Source organism: Kogia breviceps, chromosome 20, assembly GCF_026419965.1.
Source record: "Kogia breviceps isolate mKogBre1 chromosome 20, mKogBre1 haplotype 1, whole genome shotgun sequence".
NCBI lineage: Eukaryota > Metazoa > Chordata > Mammalia > Artiodactyla > Physeteridae > Kogia > Kogia breviceps.
In genome coordinates this window covers 4,928,637-4,948,346 of record NC_081329.1, presented here as the reverse complement: position 1 = coordinate 4,948,346, position 19,710 = coordinate 4,928,637, and the positions used below count along the sequence as shown (strand labels likewise).

The 19,710-nt window shown below is 43.3% G+C and overlaps 2 protein-coding genes across 5 annotated transcripts in view; one reads left to right on the top strand and one right to left on the bottom strand.

The window, feature by feature from the left end:
* The window catches only part of VEGFC (vascular endothelial growth factor C), a 79,069-nt gene extending 68,794 nt beyond the window's left edge, over positions 1 to 10,275 (bottom strand). Inside the window, exon 1 of the mRNA XM_059049082.2 lies at positions 10,060 to 10,275. Within this exon, the coding sequence (XP_058905065.1) occupies positions 10,060 to 10,209 (150 nt within the window). The 5' untranslated portion in view covers positions 10,210 to 10,275. The remainder of the gene's footprint in view (positions 1 to 10,059) is intronic.
* The window catches only part of NEIL3 (nei like DNA glycosylase 3), a 389,514-nt gene continuing 379,493 nt past the window's right edge, over positions 9,690 to 19,710 (top strand). For 3 of the 4 annotated variants that reach the window (XM_067022468.1, XM_067022466.1, XM_059049081.2), the window contains exons 1-2: positions 11,079 to 11,527; positions 14,520 to 14,651. The gene's annotated coding sequence lies outside the window, so the exon portion shown is untranslated. Of the gene's footprint in view, positions 9,957 to 11,078; positions 11,528 to 14,519; positions 14,652 to 19,710 lie in introns of those variants that run through there. The other variant, XM_067022467.1, reaches the window with a different exon arrangement.

Sequence of the window (19,710 nt, the reverse complement as noted above, 5' to 3'; positions counted from 1 at the left end):
GATATAAAGATACAAATTATTTTAACTCTAAACTCAACAGATTAAGGGCATGGTACAAATTTATAAAGTCCTTCCATAGTCACGGGTTTGCATTAATAATTATAAAAATTTTAGTCCACCTTAGTCTAAAAGTGTTCCTTTGATAAGCATAAAGTAATTTTTCTTAATTATAAGGGATTTTCTGATTTCCAGGGGAGAAAACAAAACATGAAGAAAGGCAGTGTCTTATCACAAAAACAAAAGTTTTCCCTTAAATCCTTACTAGATGTTGTCTTCTGGATTTCATTGGTCAGAACTGTCCTATGCCATGCTAGCTGCAAAGAAAGCTGGGAAATAAACTTTTCTAAACTGGATACAGGAGACCTCAAACTCAGTTTGGTCCCAACTACATTTAAAATTTCCAGTTAAACCTTTGAATTACACAAAGAAAATGAATAGGAAGTAGCAGGGCTTAGGCATAAATGATCAAGTCTGAGAGGAGAAAAAAGCTGTACTTCTGCACCCTGTGATATTTATAGGTGTTGCCAAGACTGCCAAGACCTCATAACAGACCAACCTGCCAAGAGCTGCAGCAGAAGGAAAAGGAAACATGTAAAGACAGAGAAGAACCATCCCTGCCTGATCCTAACCCCTTGTGGACCAAATCCTAGCTAAAGCGCCATCTTTTATTAAGCAAAATATGACGCTATGACCCAACAATTACTATTATTATTTTAGGTTATTACTATTATTGGGGTTTTATTATATTGTCTTTTTAAATCTTTTTGTTATGTATCAAAATGAACTTGGATTGTTAAGTTATAGTAGTTTCATAAGGTATTACTATTTATAGCTATTAGATTATGTATCTTTAATTAATGTCTTGAATTTTCGATAACCCAGTTAGTATTGTTAATTTTATTAAAAATATTTTATACTTTGATACTTATTATTTGGCATTACCGCACGGGAGATGTTTTAAATTCACTGAACTTTAAAAACCACTGCCTGGGTGTTGTAATAGCTTTTCCATTGGCCTAGGTAACTAGTTGTCACTTTTTGCTTACGTCTAAGTTCTTGTCTATATTTATGAAAAACAAGTCACTATAATACATATGTGAAACTTTTGGGGGGGGTGGTATGCGGGCCTCACTTGTGTGGCCTCTCCTGTTGCGGAGCACAGGCTCAGCGGCCACGGCTCACGGGCCCAGCCGCTCCGCAGCACGTGGGATCTTCCCGGACCGGGGCACGAACACGTGTCCCCTGCATCGGCAGGCGGACTCTCAACCACTGCGCCACCGGGGAAGCCCAATCACGCTTTCTGAACCAATTTACATTTACACACGTTTAACTCTTTATATAACCTTCTACCATTACATTTTCATTACATTTTATTTGGTGAAAGTATATTTTTCATTCTTTAGCTATTCTGGGATGATTTCACTGGAATGCAGAATACATAGTTATATCTCTCCCATGACAGTGAATAATATAAAGACGAGATGTTTACACATTAAAGTAGCAACAATAGTTTGTTTCTTTAATAGAGATTTAAACTTGAAAGTGTTCAAGCTTTGAAAGTATTCAGGATGAGTTCATGTGAAATTACATGGCATTATAATGCTCTGTGTACCAAAGTCCTTTTTACCTAGTGACTTAAGTATGCAGTTTAGGGCATGACTGTCATATGCCCTATTCCTTGAGTTGGTGGTCTAAGTCCAGAGCTGTCATCCTCAGGGACAGACACAAACCCTGGCACACAGGAGAGGTGGAAGCATATCATAAGCAGATCTACAATACATAGCCTTCCTACACTGAATGATCAAACACTTTGGATTTCCCCCAACTGTCTCAAAATCAAACATCAACATTACATCCTGTTCCCTCACTGCAGAAATCAGGACAACTGCTAGTAAGCTTATAATAATTAAAAAAAACACATATAATACATTAGGTAGGAAGGGGCTGAAGAATCACTCTGAAGAATATCACTGTTACTTCACATGCCTACGACATAGTACTTATGTCTATGGTATTTTTCTGATGATGAAACCTACCTACTTAACAAAAAATGTACAGAATGCTTACTATATACCACAGTTCTAAAGGAGATTTCATACACACACACACACACACACACACACACACACACACATATATTTCTAGCCTTCACCACTTATAATGCATGCATCACTATTGCATAAAAGGTGGTGAAAATGGTACTCTGGGGACAAAGTTTTAAGGTGAAACAAATTAAAAAAATAAATGGCTAATTAAAATCTTTACAAGTATAGAAATGGTAAACCACATCTTTCGGATTTCCTCCAAAATATTCATCTCCTCCCGACCTGTCCAAACCAGGACAATGTTGAAGCTAACCCTGTTGAGAAGTCTGACTTTTAAACTCTGAAACATTGTTATTCACACAAGGCTGTGCATCTGAATATTCCCTCTTTCATTATGTCCATTTTATAATAGTTGTCCTTTGACTTTGAGTACATTTTCTGCCACATTAAAAAAAAATTATAACAGAAACTACAAAGTAACTGTGTCATTTACTTGATAGCTCATTTCTCTCCCCTTTCTGGTCTTACCATTAACAGGAATACCTGTAAGCAGATGTGAAGTGAAGGAATTGCTAGGACACTTCAGGGTTATCTCTCTCTGTTTCTTTTCTTTTTTTTTTTTTAATTGCCAGCTGATTTAGGAATAAGTGTATAAACGATGGAAAATCTAATCTCATATATTATGATTTTTTTATAGTCTTTCAATCGATTGTCTAAAATATTTAGCTCGGCAAGAAAGAACACATAAGCCATTGATGGCAGCTTGAAGAACCGTGTATCTAAGCATGACCACTGTTTACATTGCTTGCTCTGTTGGAATTCGAGCCAGAAGAGCAAAGATGACTCTTATTAGTACATTTTATAAATGTTTCTGGATAGGACGGTGATGGGTGCTTACATAAGTTAAGTGGTCACCACTATCATCATCAGAAATCCGGAGCATACAGAGGAGTTCAAATAACATGTATGGGTGGCCAACGAAGTGAGGAGAGCAGTCACTGCCAGACACCTCAAGGAAGCTTGCAGTTTATAATGGCTTCTGGGAAGCTGCTGACCAGCTCCTAGTCCACTTTTCTAGACACTTCTGCTCAGTGATGCCAGATTAAGTTCCTAAAAACACCACTTCCAACATTTCATTGAAGAATCTTCAGTGGCTCCTGTTGCTTTCAACCCATTCTCAAACGTGGGTCCTGCTCTTTGGTTTCTTACGCTTTCTACAATATTCCCTTCTGTTCCCCTCGAAGCTCTGGGCTCTCCAGCCAAAGGGGTCTGCTCCCAGTTGCCCAAACACCCCATGACCGCAGTGGCATTACTAGCCTCTGGACTCTGTTCTCATACTTCAATATCTGAAATACCCCTCCCTCCCTCCTTTCTGTAACCAGCATCTACCCATTTTTCACAGCTGACTCAACATCACTCCACCTTTCCCATGACGGCCCGTGCATCCCCCAGAAGCCTAGCCAATGACTTCTGGTAAAGCAGGAGACTCTTACAAAATCCCTTATACTATCTGCATTTATAGTTTAACTCGTTTCTGGTATTTTTAATGAGTAACTTTCTTGATTCCTGTTAAAGACAGGAATCACTCACTCTACATTTTTTGTATCACTCACTGCATTGTAATTTCCTGCTTAGAACTGAAGCTGCTGCTAGTGAGAATTAATTAAAATGCCCCTGAATTGAAGTAGATTTAAATATGAGAATCTGGACTGAAAAGTACATAAACCTTGTTCTAATGGGTTAAATGGAGGTAGGGGTGTCCACAGGGCCTCCTTCTTGAGTCCTTCAATTTCCCTTCCAGTCTGTCACTGAGGCAACAGGTGACTGAGGAAGGAAGCCCTTTGGAAAAGAACAGCTCTCCAGTCCAATCCCTTACCATAAGCCCTGGGGATTGCATGAACTTCAGATCCCAGAATTTTCAAGAAACCCAGTACATATACATTTTAATCCCCCCCCCAACCCCCAGCAAGGTCTATGGCAGCATCTCATAAATACATTACTATTTCTTCAATGAAGTTTAGATATATTCAAACTTAGAGGATAAATAAAGACTACAAATAGCTTTATGTCAGATCAGATCAAGGTTATAGCACCAAATAATTTATGAAAATGAGGTTTGGGGTTTCAGAATTGCAGAAAAGGAATCATCAGGAATCCCTTCTAACATCTGAAAGCTACTAGGGTGCTATCAGTACCAGGAAAGAGTAAGAATCCACCGGCAAAAGGTATTTTAATTTAAGGCGCCTATTTGATTCTATGATGGATGCCCAATGAAGAGAATTAAATCAATACAACTTCTTCTCTCTCCAACAGTTAAACTAGGAACTCTGAAAAAAAGGTAAATCAATTGAGGACTGGAAGCACCTGAATAATCTGCCTGAGTAAATTTCAGAAGAAACAATTACACTGACAAATCTATAATATTTACAATAAATTTTAGCATTACATTATAAATCGAATGAACTATTACCTCATATTGTTTAAAGTTCTCTTCTACACTAATATTTCTAATGTGAAAAATTAATGATACCTTAATTCACAACTTGTACAAATCTGAAGTGACAAATATGTGTTTTGCAACAAAAAGTAGGCCTGTGTAGTACTTAAAGAATGCTCTTATCCGCCAGGAATGATGTAACAGGGAAAGGGGGAACAATGTAATGTTTAGAAGTTGGAGGAAGTATCATGCCTCTGCAACTAAAGTCTGTTCTTTCCAAATCCAATTAATCCTGACAGGTCACTTGACATAGTAAGATCACAATGTTTCACAGAAGTTATATTAGTGCACCTTAGAAAAACTTCAATTATCGTCAGGAGGCCTTGTTAGGCCTCTAGTTCTGCAGCCATTCTTACAACAGTACTATGGATTAGGCCACTTATGATCCATCTTTAATCAGAGGGCACCATATGGTGAACCCTGGAAGAAAGTCCAAGCTTCTTTCAGATTGTTCCATTGTGGGGAATGTGGCCTAAATAAAAGTAATGAGGGGGCCCTCGTTGTACAGCAATACTTGTCTCTGCCCCCTTGTACACTGCTACAACTTACAGGAGGAAGGGAGTATGGACAGTGGGTCTTTAGCAACGCCCAAAGGCTCAAACCCATTACCACGCTTTTCTAAAATACATGCTGCAAAAGTTTTTCAAAAAGAAAAAAATCTCTGTTCTTGCTCCTGGTTGAGTCACTTGAGTCTTAGATTCATCATCTTTAATAAAATATAATAACATCCATCTCTGGGAGGTGTAGTGAAAAACAAAATGAAATTAACTTTTAGATACTCAGGACATTACAGTTATAACCTAATTATGTCAGACTCGGAGCCTCTACCATGAATTGATGCAGAGTGGGGTAAAGAGAGGAAGAGGGTTCAAAGGTTTCCACTTTCACAAACATTTCACATGTCCCTAATATTGAACTTCCTTTCTAAAGATTGATGGTTGGTTACTGTGAAAAAGTATGGGTATCTGAAGTATATCAGAGAAATATCATGAAGCAACAAGAAGCACAGAGCAGGCTGCAAGTAAATGAGTAAAAATTACAGCCACATTTATGGCCTATTTTACTTGAATAAAATTTACCTTCTCATTTCTAATGCAAGGTAATAGGATATGCACACTGGTAATTTTCCTTTAGGGATTGTAATAATACTTGTCAAGAGCTCAAACAGTTCTTGGAAGTTTAAGTCCTATTGATGCTAGACAGTTATTTTCCTTTTATGGGATGTAAATTTGTAAAGCTTATTTTACTTCTCCAAAGAGTCTTAAGTCTAGTAAAATCTTAAGTGACTTATGGAATAATGCCTATAGCTTCCAGCATACCTCACTGAAAACCAGTCTCTTCTCTTCTCTGAAGTGCCATAGTCCTACAAGTAGGACCAACATTTTCCTATGGTTAAAATATTGATGCCAACGTTAATTTCTCCCACTCCCTCACTTTTCATATTAATCAGTCACCAGATCTATGGGTTCTTCCTCTGTAACATCTCTTTCTTCTGTCTCCACTGTCCCCACTCTGCTCTATTTGTCACTTCCCTTCTAGGCGATTACTGCTGCCTCTCAACTAGATCAGGCCCCCAGCAAAAAGTCCTTCGGACTGCTAGTCTGTCCCATAAATGATTTCCAATAGCCTTCTTACTACCTATGTCTTTCAGGTGCTTAAATCATGAATAACCCTCCAAGACTCACAGCACTCAAATTCCTTAAACTGATTCAGGCCGTATGCATTGTGATCTCCATCCAACTTGAAAGCTTATTCTCATTTAAGAGTCTTCACTGTTACTCTATATAACCCCTCAGCTGCCATCAAACACTTCTACTTGCCCTCTCACTTTCTCACTCCATCCAAGACCTGAAAGGGATGCCTGTGTTTGATGTAGTCACCTGCTGGAAATTCCTATCCAAGCTACAGCTCAAGTTCTGCCCTAAGTCAAGGCACCCAGACCAACTAGGCCACATGGATGACTCTCTTGCCCAAACTTGAGGATACAGACGATGCTTTGGTACTCTTCCTCCAATAACTCACAGTGCTTTTGTGCTTCAGGCTTTATTTTTCCTACCTGAGTTGCAAGCTCCTTGAAGAGAGGAAAATGGCTTATGTCTTTTAAGATGCCCCATCCCTAACAGATTACCCTGCAAACTCAAAAACTATGTAATGAACATGATAAAGCCAATGAAATTAGTCATTGTCACACACCGGAGATACTGAGTGTAAGACTGTCACTGTGCAGGAGAATGACTTAGGATGCTAGTTTAAAATGTATGTTCCCAGACCCAAGACCAGAGACTGGTTGTTTTCAGGTAAGGGAAAAAAAAAAAAAAAATTAAAGACCTGTAGGGAGTTCAGATGCAGTTAGCACAAAGATGGTATTTTGAGAAACACTGCCACTGATTAATTTGAAACAGTAAATAAAAAAATAAAATACCAAAGTGTGCAGAGTTATAAATGATGAGAAAGAAAATAAGGCATGTTACAAAATAGTTGCCACCATTAGGAAGTTTTTTTTGTGATAGTCACCGTAAACCATATGCACTTTTACTATGTTAAATGAAAATAGCTATTCTCACTAAAGCAACTAGTGTTAATACTAAGCTAATCATTTTTTTTTGCATTTAAACTACAAATGTAGGGATATTTAAAGTTATTTATGTAATACAGAAAATTAGATAAGTTACATTTGTCTATGTAATAATATTTGATCTTTTTGATTATTCACTTAATTGACACAAGATTGTAAATCTTTAAGCTTTCTTTTGTTGAGTTCAATCTTTATTAACAAAGGCATTTGCAATGTAAGACATGCTCTCCTTGCATTTATTACTCTAACAACCTGTAAGGATCTAGGTATTGAAACTCCCAGGCCAACCCACCTTTTGGAATAAAAGCATATTTCACGATAGGAAGTAATGAAGTCATTCTTCCTCTTGTTAATCATAAACCAACCTTTCTCTTAAAACCACACTCAACTCCAACCAACCACAGTGAACTGGTTGTTCTCAGGTAAGGAAAAACAAAACAAAACTCTAATCTCACGTGGGCAGACGATTGTAGTTAGTAATCTAGTGCTTCTTCTAGGTTTTGCAGGTTTCTTTAGTTTGATGATAATTTTAAATATTTCCCCTTTTATCCCCATCATGTGTAGTTAATTTTAATTATATAATTAGGCAATACTTTGCTTGCCTTACTTTTCTGATGTTGACTTGCTTGCACTAACATCCTTGGGAAAAACACTTTAGAAGTTTTTAGTAAGTCTACAACCATGAATAATTAGAAAGAGGAACCTAATAACAGTAAATATAGGTCTAGAAACAAGGAGATCTGGCTTCCACTTGTGATTTTACCTCCGATTTTCTGTATGGCTTTGGGGATGAGGTGAAGAAGGGTATGGCTAACCTTGGTTCACAGCCTGTGAGCTGTTCTCTATTTTATTTTAATATTAAAAAACACTTCTGAAGTGTAAATTACCAAAAATCTGCATTTATCGGGGATTATGTATATCTAGCGTCTTCTATTAACCTTCCTCTAATCTCTTCTTGGGGTTTACGTAAAGCACAGAAAATTAACAATCACCTCCCGTCCAGGGCTTACGTCCAAATGAGGGACTAGTCTTGTCCACTAGGGAGAGACATGGAGTCTTTGGACCACGTGCCTTGGCATTTTCAGGGCAAGGGCGGAGCAGTTCGCCGGAGGCATTAATGACACGCCCTCTGAGGCTGCTACTCAGCCGCTGGGGAACGCTTCGGTGCGGTGCGGGAGTAACACTCTGCCTTGTGGTCTGTGGGACTCAGAGCCTTAGAACGAGGTGCCGTCACGTGGAAAAGCGTCCATACCGCATACACAGTTACCAACCCATACTCACCACACAGAATATATGAGACGGTCAAATATGAAAAGCCAACAAGAATGCACAAAGATTCTCACGGCAAAGGGAAACTCTCATGACATCACCAATGAAGACAATTTTGCAAACTAAAAACACATTAACTTTTATCCTCTAGCCACACAGACGTAAACACAGGCACACACGGGCCCATCCATGCATTCAGGATCCACCCGGCAGGCAGCGACCCTCACACAGGCTCTAGGCTTATCAGGACAGGCTGCTCATTGCACCTCCTATTTCACGCTTTCTTGCCGTAAAAGTTAACATAGGCAATAGGGAGGAGTCGCCTTCCTAAGTCATACTTTGAATAAGTCGTTTGAGGAAACAGAAAGTAATCGATACCATGAAATCCAAGGCATTTAAATTACAGGAAGTGTTAGTGGGTCTAAGGTTACATTTTTGTGGCATTTGAGGATAGGAAGACGTTCTCAGGGCAATAATTACACCCATGTAAATATCTGCGTTGAAAGTTATTTCACAATATGCACACACAGCGCTCTTTTCTGAACTTTCATGTGCATGTTTCTACTCCATAGTTCTTTCCCCCTCGATCCCACTGAACGACAAATTCCAATATCTCAATTTTTTCCCCAAACTTAAACACAAAGGTATTTTGGTTTTTCAAAACTCAGTCTTCTCAATCGTACAGCGTAATTCAAAATAAAACCGGGAAGGCAATTTAATTTGCACACATTGATAGATGCTAATCAATAAGGTCAACTCAAGGGTGGCAGCTGCACAGTCCTGGCCCTTCACTTGCCGTCAGCTGAAATAAAGTGCTGCAATCTAGTTCCAGCCAGGGGCACTGCCAGTGTGTGAACCGAGACTTCCCGTCTTCTGTGGAATATAAAACTTCTTCAGGAATTTAAGAACTCTTCTAAGCATACTCTGCATCCTTAGGTCAGTTCTGAACTTTTGAGGTAAACAGATACTCTGTCAGGAGACCCAGGGAGAAGCGGGCACCAATACGATACGACACTTGAAAATCCGAACGTCTCAACAGTCTCCTGGCAACATTTTTTAGGCAGAGTTAAACATCGCATTTAAAAATCCAACAAGGAAACCCACCTTACTTTTCAGTACTTGACGACCAAATTTCAGAAACGCAGCGTTTACTACATTGAAAAGCCATGCCTGACGGTGATCGGAGATCCTGTTGCATCTCCAGCTCGACCCACTGCTCCGAGCGGATCTGCAGCGTGAGGCTCTCAAGCCCGGTTACTACATGCCACACCGGAGGAATCCTCCGGGAAAGCAAGCCTCGGAGGAATGCTCACCCACGCGCGGGAGCCGCTGGAGTCCCGCTAGACAGCCAGGGGGGAGCAGAGCGCTCCCGACGGCTTGAACTCGGGCTCTCCCCGCGCCGGGCTCCAGGCGCGCTCGGCGCACCGGCGAGGGCCGCCCTCCGGCGGCTGCACGATCGCTGTCACCAGCCACCTTCCGGGCCCTTCGCTCGCCTAACTTGCTGTCCTATTTTCTATGAAAAGCTTCCTCCCAGAAACCCTGCCCTCAGCGCAGTAACTGTGGAGCCCAGGTACACAAGGTGAAACACGAGCCCGCCCTCTGCGCGCGTTCCGGGCCCTCGGCGACCCGAAGCCCCCGCGGTCCGAGCCCGCAGCGCGCCGGCGCGCACCCACCTTGGTCTCGCCCGCGTCCGGCTCCGCGTCCGAGAAGCCGAGTCCCGACTCGAAGGCGGCGGCGGCGGCGGCGGGCGCCCGGCGCGGACCCGGGAGCAGCGCGGCGGCGAACAGGGAACACGCCAGAGAGAAGAAGCCCAGCAAGTGCATGGTGGACGGGCCGCGAGCGCGCGGGGCCGGGCGCCCCGGCGAGGCTGCCTCGCGGCTCGGCCCTGTCCGCGAGGGCCGCCCGGGGACCCCGCGGAGCCGCGGCGGCGGGAGCGGGTCCGGGCTCGGCGCTCCCGACGCTGCGAGCCGCTCTCCCGGCCGGCGCCCGCGAGGCGACGGGGTCAGGGCAGCGCCTCACAGGAAACCGGACATCCGAGCGCCCAAGGCCGCGGCCCGCGAGGCGAGGCGAGGCGAGGGCGCGGGAGGACGGCGCCCCGCTCGGCGGCTCGGCGCGCGCCTCGGCAGGCGAGGGGGGCAGAGCCGAGACGCCCCGCGAGGCGCGGGCCCTGCGGCGCCCCCGGAGCCCGCGGGCCCCCGCCCTCCCCTTCCCCGCGGCGGGGCGAGCCGGGCGGCCGGGCGGCGGGAGCGGCGGCGAGGCCGGGGAGCGCGGGGCGCGGGGCTGCGCGGCGGCGGGCGCAGGGGCAGGGCATGGCTGACGCGCCCTCTGCCTGCGCTTATGTGAGAGAAAGCGGCCGAGGGAGGGAGCGTGCCGAGCCCGGCCGCCCTCCCCTCGCCCTTTCCTCAGAAGCGGCTCCCCGCGCCCCGGGCCGCGCCTCCCTGCGCCCCTCCCCCCGCCCGCCCGCTCGCTCGCTCGCTCGCCCGCTCGCGGAGCGCGGCCCGAGGCGCGGGGCCCGGGCGGGGACTCGGGGGGGCCGAGCCCGCCTTGTATCCTGGGCAGCCCGGCCCTGGGCGCCCCGCTCGGGGGGTGGAAGGAGCCCGGACTCCAGAAGGGCCGAGAGAAAGCCAGCCCCGGGCGGAGACCCCGCCGGGGCCCGGAACCCCGCCCGCTGGGCCACGCGGGGGCCCGGGGCAGCCGCACGAGGGCAGGCCGTGGCGGGAAGGCCCGGGAGCGCAGGCTCCGGGCGCTGCGCGAGGAGCAACCGGCTCCTCACCGGGACGCTCCGGGGCGCCGTTGGCTTTCCGTGAGAGGGGGAGTGACGGAGAGACACGTGTCCGGCACGCTGTCGTCGGAAGCGACACCTGCCGAAGCGACAGCGTCTCCGGGTGGGCAGGGCACCCCGGGGCCGGTCGCCCGGGGTGGAGAGAGACTTGCCCATCTGAGGCAACGCGCTGCAGGTTCTGAAACTCCCCTTCCCCCCGGTTTACTTGAAGCCTTGGCACCGCCCGGGACGGGAGCCCCGCTCTGCGCGGCCGTCCATTGCCCGTTTGACGGCCAGCGTCGCTGAGAAGTGCTTCCTCTCATCTGTCCGTCGCTCTGACTTCTGGACTTTACACCGTAAAGCGAGTCTAACTTCCTTCTGTGAGTTCTTCACATACTTTGAAAGTATCTGTCGTGTTCCCCCTACGCTCGTATTCCTCCCCCAGCCCCCTTTTAAAGACAGCTCCGAGTTCCCTCATCCACCATCATCTAGTTCTCCATGTTCTTCAGACAGTGTACGGCCCCGAACGTGGCTCGGCGCGGGAAGGGCTGCCGCAAGCCTGCAGAAAGGGCCTTCCTTGTCCGGGCATCATACGTTTGCTGATGCCGCCTTGGATGGAGTTTATTTTCTGGCAGCCAAATCAGCGCTGACTCACACTACGTTGAAAATCAACTGAATTCTTCAGAAATGTTTCACGTGTACTGCCGTTTAGCCACGTCCACGCTACCCTGCATCTGTGATGATGGTTTACTGTGCACAGGCTTTGAGCTTCGTTGTTTCTCTTGGTCAGGTGCCGTCCTCTCAGAGCGAGTCCATCATCATAGCTTGTTGGGGGGGGGGGGGTTTGAGGATGCTGATGCTGCCTTCCTGCTATCTGCCTGCTTGATTAATGTGCCATATTTGTCTTCAGAGACCGATAAAGGCCTGGAAAGGCAACTGGGTGGGATTCAAGTAGACGCTGGAGCTTCCTTGCAGGGCCTCTCACTGCTGTGGACCCTCCCGTTGCGGAGCACGGGCTCCGGACGCGCAGGCTCAGCGGCCACGGCTCACGGGCCCAGCCGCTCCGCGGCACGTGGGATCCTCCCGGACCGGGGCACGAACCCGCGTCCCCCGCATCGGCAGGCGGACTCTCAACCGCTGCGCCACCAGGGAAGCCCTGGAGCGTTCTTTTCACCATTCCCTGTTGCAGTGGCTCTCAACTTTTATTGCGCTTGCAATACCAAAAGGAGATTTCACAGGCACGCACGCCTGAGGGCACTGTAAGAGATTCTGCTCCATTGGGCTGGGGTAACATGTGAGCTTCAGGATCCTGATAGGCAACCAAGTTGAGAATCTCAGGTGTTTCCACCCCTCCTGGAGCCTCGCATAGGGTGAGGACTGTGAAATCAACCGAATCAGAACGTGTCCTATTGAGTATATTACTTGTTTCCTTTGAAATACAGCAGTAAGCACATACAGACTTTTATTTTTTTTTCCTCTCAAAAATGTTATCTTCCTACTACAGTTATTATTTTAAGTAAAGGAAATCCTGCAAAAAGTATACCTGAGTGGGGAAAAAGAAATGAAAAATCCCAGAAAACAGTCCTGCGCTCGTTGTTTCAGGGCTTGGTTCTTTGTTTGTTTGTATGTTTTGGTGTTCCTTGCTTACCGCCTAGAAAATGTTTCCTACCACAGCACACTGATGCATAAGAAGGGCCTTTTTCCTGGTTTGTGAGTCCAGCACTAGCTTCATACAGGACCTATTTAATAACCAGGCTTCTAAAACGATGAGTTTTCAAAGAGTGTTCCTCAGTGGAAAGAAATTGAGGAAGGGGAGTTAGGGAGCGGGGCTCCTCTTGTCCTCTCCCCAGACCCCAGCCAGCGTGACACCTCTTGTCTGTCGTATGTATTGCGTTTCTGTTTTGTTTGAAGGCACATAATGATAATACTGTATTCGTTCTGTGTTCTCCAGTATCCATTCGGACCTACTTCTTTAGTTCATTTTTTTTTTTTTTTGCGGTACACGGGCCTCTCACCGCTGTGGCCTCTCCCGTTGCGGAGCACAGGCTCCGGACGCGCAGGCTCAGCGGCCACTGCTCACAGGCCCAGCCGCTCCGCGGCACGTGGGATCTTCCTGGACCGGGGCACGAACCCGCGTCCCCTGCATCGGCAGGCGGGCTCCCAACCACTGCGCCACCAGGGAAGCCCTAGTTCATTTATTTCTGATTTCAGTTATTCTGCCCTCTTGCTTCTTTAATTTTACTTTGTTGCTGTATTTCAAACTTCTTTAGTTGAATTCTTAGACTGGTTCTCTTTTGTCTTTCTATTTTCTGATGAACATACTTTAAAAATATGTTTCCATCTAAATTCTGCTGTTTACCTGTATATTTGCCACTTTGGGCCTGTTGTGCTTTCTTTGGTGAACAGTTGTAAATTTATCTTCATTTCCTTATGATTTTTTTCTTTACCTGAAAAGTTCTTTTCTTTTCTTTTTCTAGTTTACAGACTGATGGAATTTTTGTTATTAATTTTAAATTTTATTATATTTAGTCATAGATTATGTTGATTTTAGAAATGCATTGAGGCTTTCTTTGTGACTTTGTACATGGTCAGTTACTGGAACTCATTCTCTGTGTGCTCTCTTTTTGTTGGATATTAAGTTTGAGCTTATTAATTACAGTATTCAAATCTTGTTTGGATGTGACTTGTTAAAATCTCCAGTTATAATTATTGACTTTATTTTCTGGTTCTAACTCTAATTCTTTCAGTTATTTCTTTGTATAATTTAATGCTTATATTGCTAAGTCCGGGAGGTTCATGATGACTGTATCTTTTTGATATAATTTTCCTTTTACTAGTGTATAATGTCCATTTTTGTAACTTCTGATGATTTTATTTGAAATTCTACTTTCTCTTATATTAAAATCTTAGTCTTTGAGAATTGAGACCATCTGTGATCATGACTTAGATAAAATGATGGAAACTTAAGGTGATTTAATTGTTCCTTCTAGGAAGCTTTAGCCTGGGAAAGATAAGATTGTAAACTAATAATTAAGTCCACTGTTTGCTTCAGGAAATGCCCACAAATCTGTATATTGAAGATAGTAATCTCACTCTGACAAACAACCTGCCTGTCAATGACACTTTGTTTATCAAGACCCTCACACCCCTGTGTCAGCCAGGCCTGAACTGCTACATCATGAACTTTGCCCAGTCCTACTCAGTTCTCCACTTTTGCAGACCCACTTTAACCTATTCAAGTCCAAACCCCAGAGTCCTGCAATTATTCTACTTCTAACTTAACTCTCTTGAAACACTACTTAGACTCTGTCAAAACAATATTCTCCCGTACTGCAGTAAGTTATACTAAATGTGACTTTTGTTTGTTCAAAGGTTTGCTGGTGATATTTTGGGGAGTTCAACAACCTGGACGTCCTACCAAGATCCTATTGATACTTCCCTTGCTGCTGAAGCCTAAGACCTTCAATTCAGAAACGGGAAACCACTGAGGCCTACAGTGAGGGGGTAAGTCTCACAGTGGATCTCAGTTCCAATTTCTCTTCATCAGGCTACCAAATGCTAAGTGTATTGTGTGCCCTAAGAATCCCTTTCAGGAATGCTTTGATTCTTTGATCAGATTTGAAAACAGTGTATCCTTGGTCAAAAGCTGCCTCATTACTACAACGTTGCTTTTTGTCACTACTCTTCATTATTTTCTGTTGGTAGTTGATAGCAGGAAGTTCATGTCCAAACCTTCCAAGAGCTTAAGATTTGTCAGGTTTGCCTTTGGAGATTGCCTAGCCACTAGGTTGGAGAGCCCAGGACATAAGGTGAACAAACCACTGATTGGACCGACTGTTGCCAGACTGTCATGGGTTTGTCTCAGACTAAACCCAAGTTCCTGTCTCCTACAGGCCGGGTTCCTGCCCCGTACATATAGGTGCATTCAAATACATGTGAGCCTCTTTCTAAATGGCATAATTTTCCCAACAATTATATAGCATTTCAGTGGCCATTTGGGGAAACTTTTCATGAGAACAAAATAGTTCCTTTGAGCAGTGCCTTAGAATGGACATGGAGTAGATCTCCAAACATTCAGTGACCTGTATTTTTTTTAATTGTTTAAGGAAGCTTGCAAGAGAAATTCACATTCCACGGTTGCCTCTCTAACTATTCTGTGGAAGAGACAAATGAAAAATGCAAATGGCTATCTCTCTTTTAGATCCACCCAAATCATAACTTGAATCTACTATAAAAACTTTCATTTTACTACCCCTCTTCTTCCATCCCGTGGCCCTCTCTTATCCCTTGCCCCTACACTCTTTCCGACTAGCTTCCCTTTCCTTCTGGCCAGCCAGAAACTCTAAAAGCTGAATTGGCTCTGAAAGTTAACCAGATCAGAACAAGCCCCTTACGGTGGAATTTAAGCTCTGGTCAGGGTCTGACCTGAAAGTGGTTTTCAAAGACTTTCCAAAGCCTAGCCGGGTCAGCAGAAATTTAGAGAGCAATTTGCAATAGTTCTAGGAACATGTAATTCTGGGCTCCCAGATCTACATCAACTCATTTATATGTTATTAGGAAACACATGTGCAATAAAACTGAATGGAAAAGGCTCTGTGAATACCCTGAGTGTGACTTTAGAATCCTCAAGTTCCATAATGAAACCAGAGGAATTTAGAAAACTGTAAATTATTAGACAACGTTTTTGGAGAACATGCTCCAAAACAAACAAACAAAAAGATGAATACATTGGAGACTTTCAGGATAGGCTCTTTAACACACCTGAAAGCATTCAGGTGTAGATCTTGGAGATGATGTGACCACAGCTCTTTCCCCATTTTCTCTGAGTGGCCTTAAGTCAGAAATAGGGGATTTAATAGACAAGCAAAAGCTGGAATGGAAACTAGTCCTATTGCCAGACCTCCAAAACTTTGATGAGCGAAAAAAAGGGAAATTAATGGAAGCTACTCCAGTGTAGTACCAAGCACTCAAATTTCCCATTTACCCTTCAAATCCCAAAGACTAACTGAAGAGTGTTCTTTGCGACACAACCTGTTTTGGAGGACGAAAAGAGTTATTGAGAAACATCCCATGAGGATAATCTCTGTCACCTTCAGAGTGACTGCTTGGTGTCCCCAGAAGCCTTCAACTGGAATGTTGCAAAAGTTTTATGCCAAACCCTAAGGAGGACACATTGATCACTGTACTTTCTCAGTGTCGTTGAGAACATTGCATTAAGGTTGCTGAAGCTGTCGCTGTTTGCATGTCTCACCTGCACCAGATTAACCCCGGGAAAACTATAAAGATGGGACATGGATGAGAACTCAAGTCTCAGGATACCTTTGAACACCTACAAATGGGTTCTGCAGTTACACCTTGTTATGGAGTTTGAACGTCCTACTCAATATGTGCCAATTTTCAAGGTGGAACAAAACTTTTTTTTTGCTGGAAAGGTATGGTTCGGACGGTAGCAAAAAAGTTACCTTGACTTTGTGTTTCCAAACTGGAGAATTCCAGCCTATGTCTCCACCATTAGAGGCACTCATTTTACTAGGATACTTACTGGAGAACTTTGCAAATCCTTGCTGTATACCCTGAAATCGTATTGTCCCTATCACTTGCAATCCTCATGAAAAGCAGAGAAAGTCAGTGGTATTTTTAAGCTCAAATGTGTACTCATTGACTCTCGTCATAAAAACACATCACAGGTCTTGCTTTAAGGCTGTGTATTTCTCCCCCCAGTTTGGGGGTCTACCTTGCAGATGTGGCAAAACACTGTAAGGGATTCCTGCAAGCAATAAAACCAGTCTTATCACCAAGAAGTATGAGTTGCATTTCCTTCACATTCTCCCAGGTGGCCTCTACATGCCCTAAAAAAACAGAGACTTTGTCATCTGGAAGAGATACCATTTAAAAAAAAAAGAAAATGCCTAGGACCCACAATGGAAAGGAACTGTAGGGTAATTTTGACCACTAGAACGCAGTTAAACTCCAGAAAGTGAAAACCTATATTCGTGTGTCCTAGCTAAAAAAGACACAGGGTTTAACCCACTGACAACAGAATTGACATCCCTTTAGGACATTTAAAATTAGGGACTCTTAAGAATTTTTTAGAGGCAGATGGTCTTCAGATGGAAAGAGCTTGCACCACAGGGCTTTGTGTCAGGGTGGTGGTTGCAGGACTTGACCAGCTTCCACTCCAGACCTACAGAACTAGATTTAGATGACTGTGGCTGTGCTTGCATTGGCATGCTGGTTTTTTTTTTTCCTTTTAAGCTGTTTTTCCTTAGCTATTTTCTTACATGATTGTAGCCTTGAGGTTCTGGGTAGTTAACCAACCATTGTTATTTCTTAACCAGTGAAAAGTCAAGGTCTCTAACTTTAATATTATTTCGTCTCTCTGTAGTCATTTCTTGCTATAACTCACATACTGGGAGAAATGTGTGCATGTTTTGTCCAAAACAAACAAACAATAAAGTTCTCTGTTTTGCACACATTTCCCTGGGAGGGCCAGCCAGATAGTGGCAATCCTTAGTTAGGAAGTATTTGGTTTTATGCATAATTGGACTCAACCACAAATTGGCTCTTTTTGTGGAAGAGAACACAACAGGACAGGTAACCAACATTAAAAGCTCCTTAGAAACAGAGTTTCTGCCACCAGTGAAACCATACTCAAGGACCGTTTCTCAGAGATAACGTCTATAAACAAACTTTCATGGAGGAAAGACTCAGAAAGGGAACAAGGAACAGCTGGTTTGTATTTAAGACCTGTCTCACATTTACAGATCTTACAAAGAAGGCTTACTATGGAGGTAACCTGATTGCCTATCAGATTTACCCTGAGTGACCCTTGGTGAACCTCTCTTCTCCACATGGGGCTTATGCGAATAGTATAGTAGTTCATATATATAAACAATTTAAAATAATACTTGGCATTGAACAGTCCCTTAATAAACTTTGGATAGAGCATGAATAATAGTTACAAATTCATATATAATTGTAAGTTATTAATGCCATGCCTGATATATTAATCTTGATTTCTTTCTTATTTTTTTTTCACCCTTGTATTTAAATGATTCAAATAGATATAAAATTCTAACATGGACTATCTTTTCTTAAGCACCTTGCAAATGCTATCCTGTGGTATTCCTCCATCAAATAATGCTATCAAGAAATCTGATAAAAATAATCATTTATAGCCATATAGTGACTACTAATGTATTTTTATGGGTTTCACATATTCTAATGTATTTAGTACTTCCAACAATCTTATGGCATAGAAATTATTATTATCTTTAGTATATAAATGAGGAAACTAAGCTATGGGGAAGTTAGATATCTTGTTTAATTTTAGAGCTAGAGCTAGAGCTAGTGTTTGCCAGATTCAAAGTACTCTGGATGCAGCATCTAGGAGATCAAGCACTGCCCCCTACTGCCTCCTAAAGAATGTTGATATGATGCTTTTCCTGGTTTCATGATCTACCATTTCTTGTTGGGAACTTTTAGAATGCTTCCTTTGTCTTTGATGTTATTAAGTTTTACTGTAGTACGTCCAGAGTGATTTATTTATCACCTCTGGCACACTTTGGGATCTTTCAGTCTGAGTTCATGTTTGTTAATGGGTGTTTGTGTGTGATACGTCTGTGAAATTATGGATCACATGTCTTCAAATAACTTATATTTTTCTAGGATTTATTGTGTACAGATACTGACATTTAACCTTTATTTTCATGTGTGTTGGCTTTTCTTGTGTTTATTCCATCTATTCATCCTTTCCTCAGGCATTCTGGAATTTTTCATCTGATTTTGAACTTACCTTCCCTCGTTTGTGTCAATGATTCTTCTCTTTCTCTCTCTCTATATATATATACATATGTAACTTTCCTGCCATAATACACCTGTTTCATAAATCACTTTTTGGACACTTTCCTGTGATTATTAAAGGATTATTGAAATTCCACCACTCCCCAATTGTGATTGTACATCCTGCCCTCACACTCAAGCAAGAATAGTGGAAAACCAGTTCATGAGTGTGATGTTATGAGAGTGAAATTTTTGAGTGACTTTTTAAAAGCATGTAATTTACAAACATGAGTCGTGTAATCATTATAATTAACAAACTACTTGTGGCCCATCTCATAACTGATTGGAACAATTGGTGGTCATGCTACCGTTTTTCAGTGTCCGTGTGTTTATAGAATTGGTTCCAAACTGCCTCCTATGGGATGCAGTTTCTTTCACAATATTATCACAGCCCCACTTTTCTAGCTTAGTTTCCCATTACTTTCCTTTTATGTGTCCTGTTTGCCAGCGCTGCTTGAAGAATTCTCATTCCCCAATCACACCAGATAAACTATCTCACGTCTGGGAATTTTTTAGCTATTTCCATAGGAGGAACGATTCTTTCCAGTTTTGAGGTTCACTGGAATACTTTTTTTTAAGGTCACGGTCAAATATTTCTTTCCAATCCATCAGAGTGAATTCTTTTCTTCTTTTGTTGCTAGAGCACTCTAATATAAATCTTCATTTTTGGTGTGTATTCCATGATCTACATGTACGTTTCTCTCCTTGGATGCTTACTTCT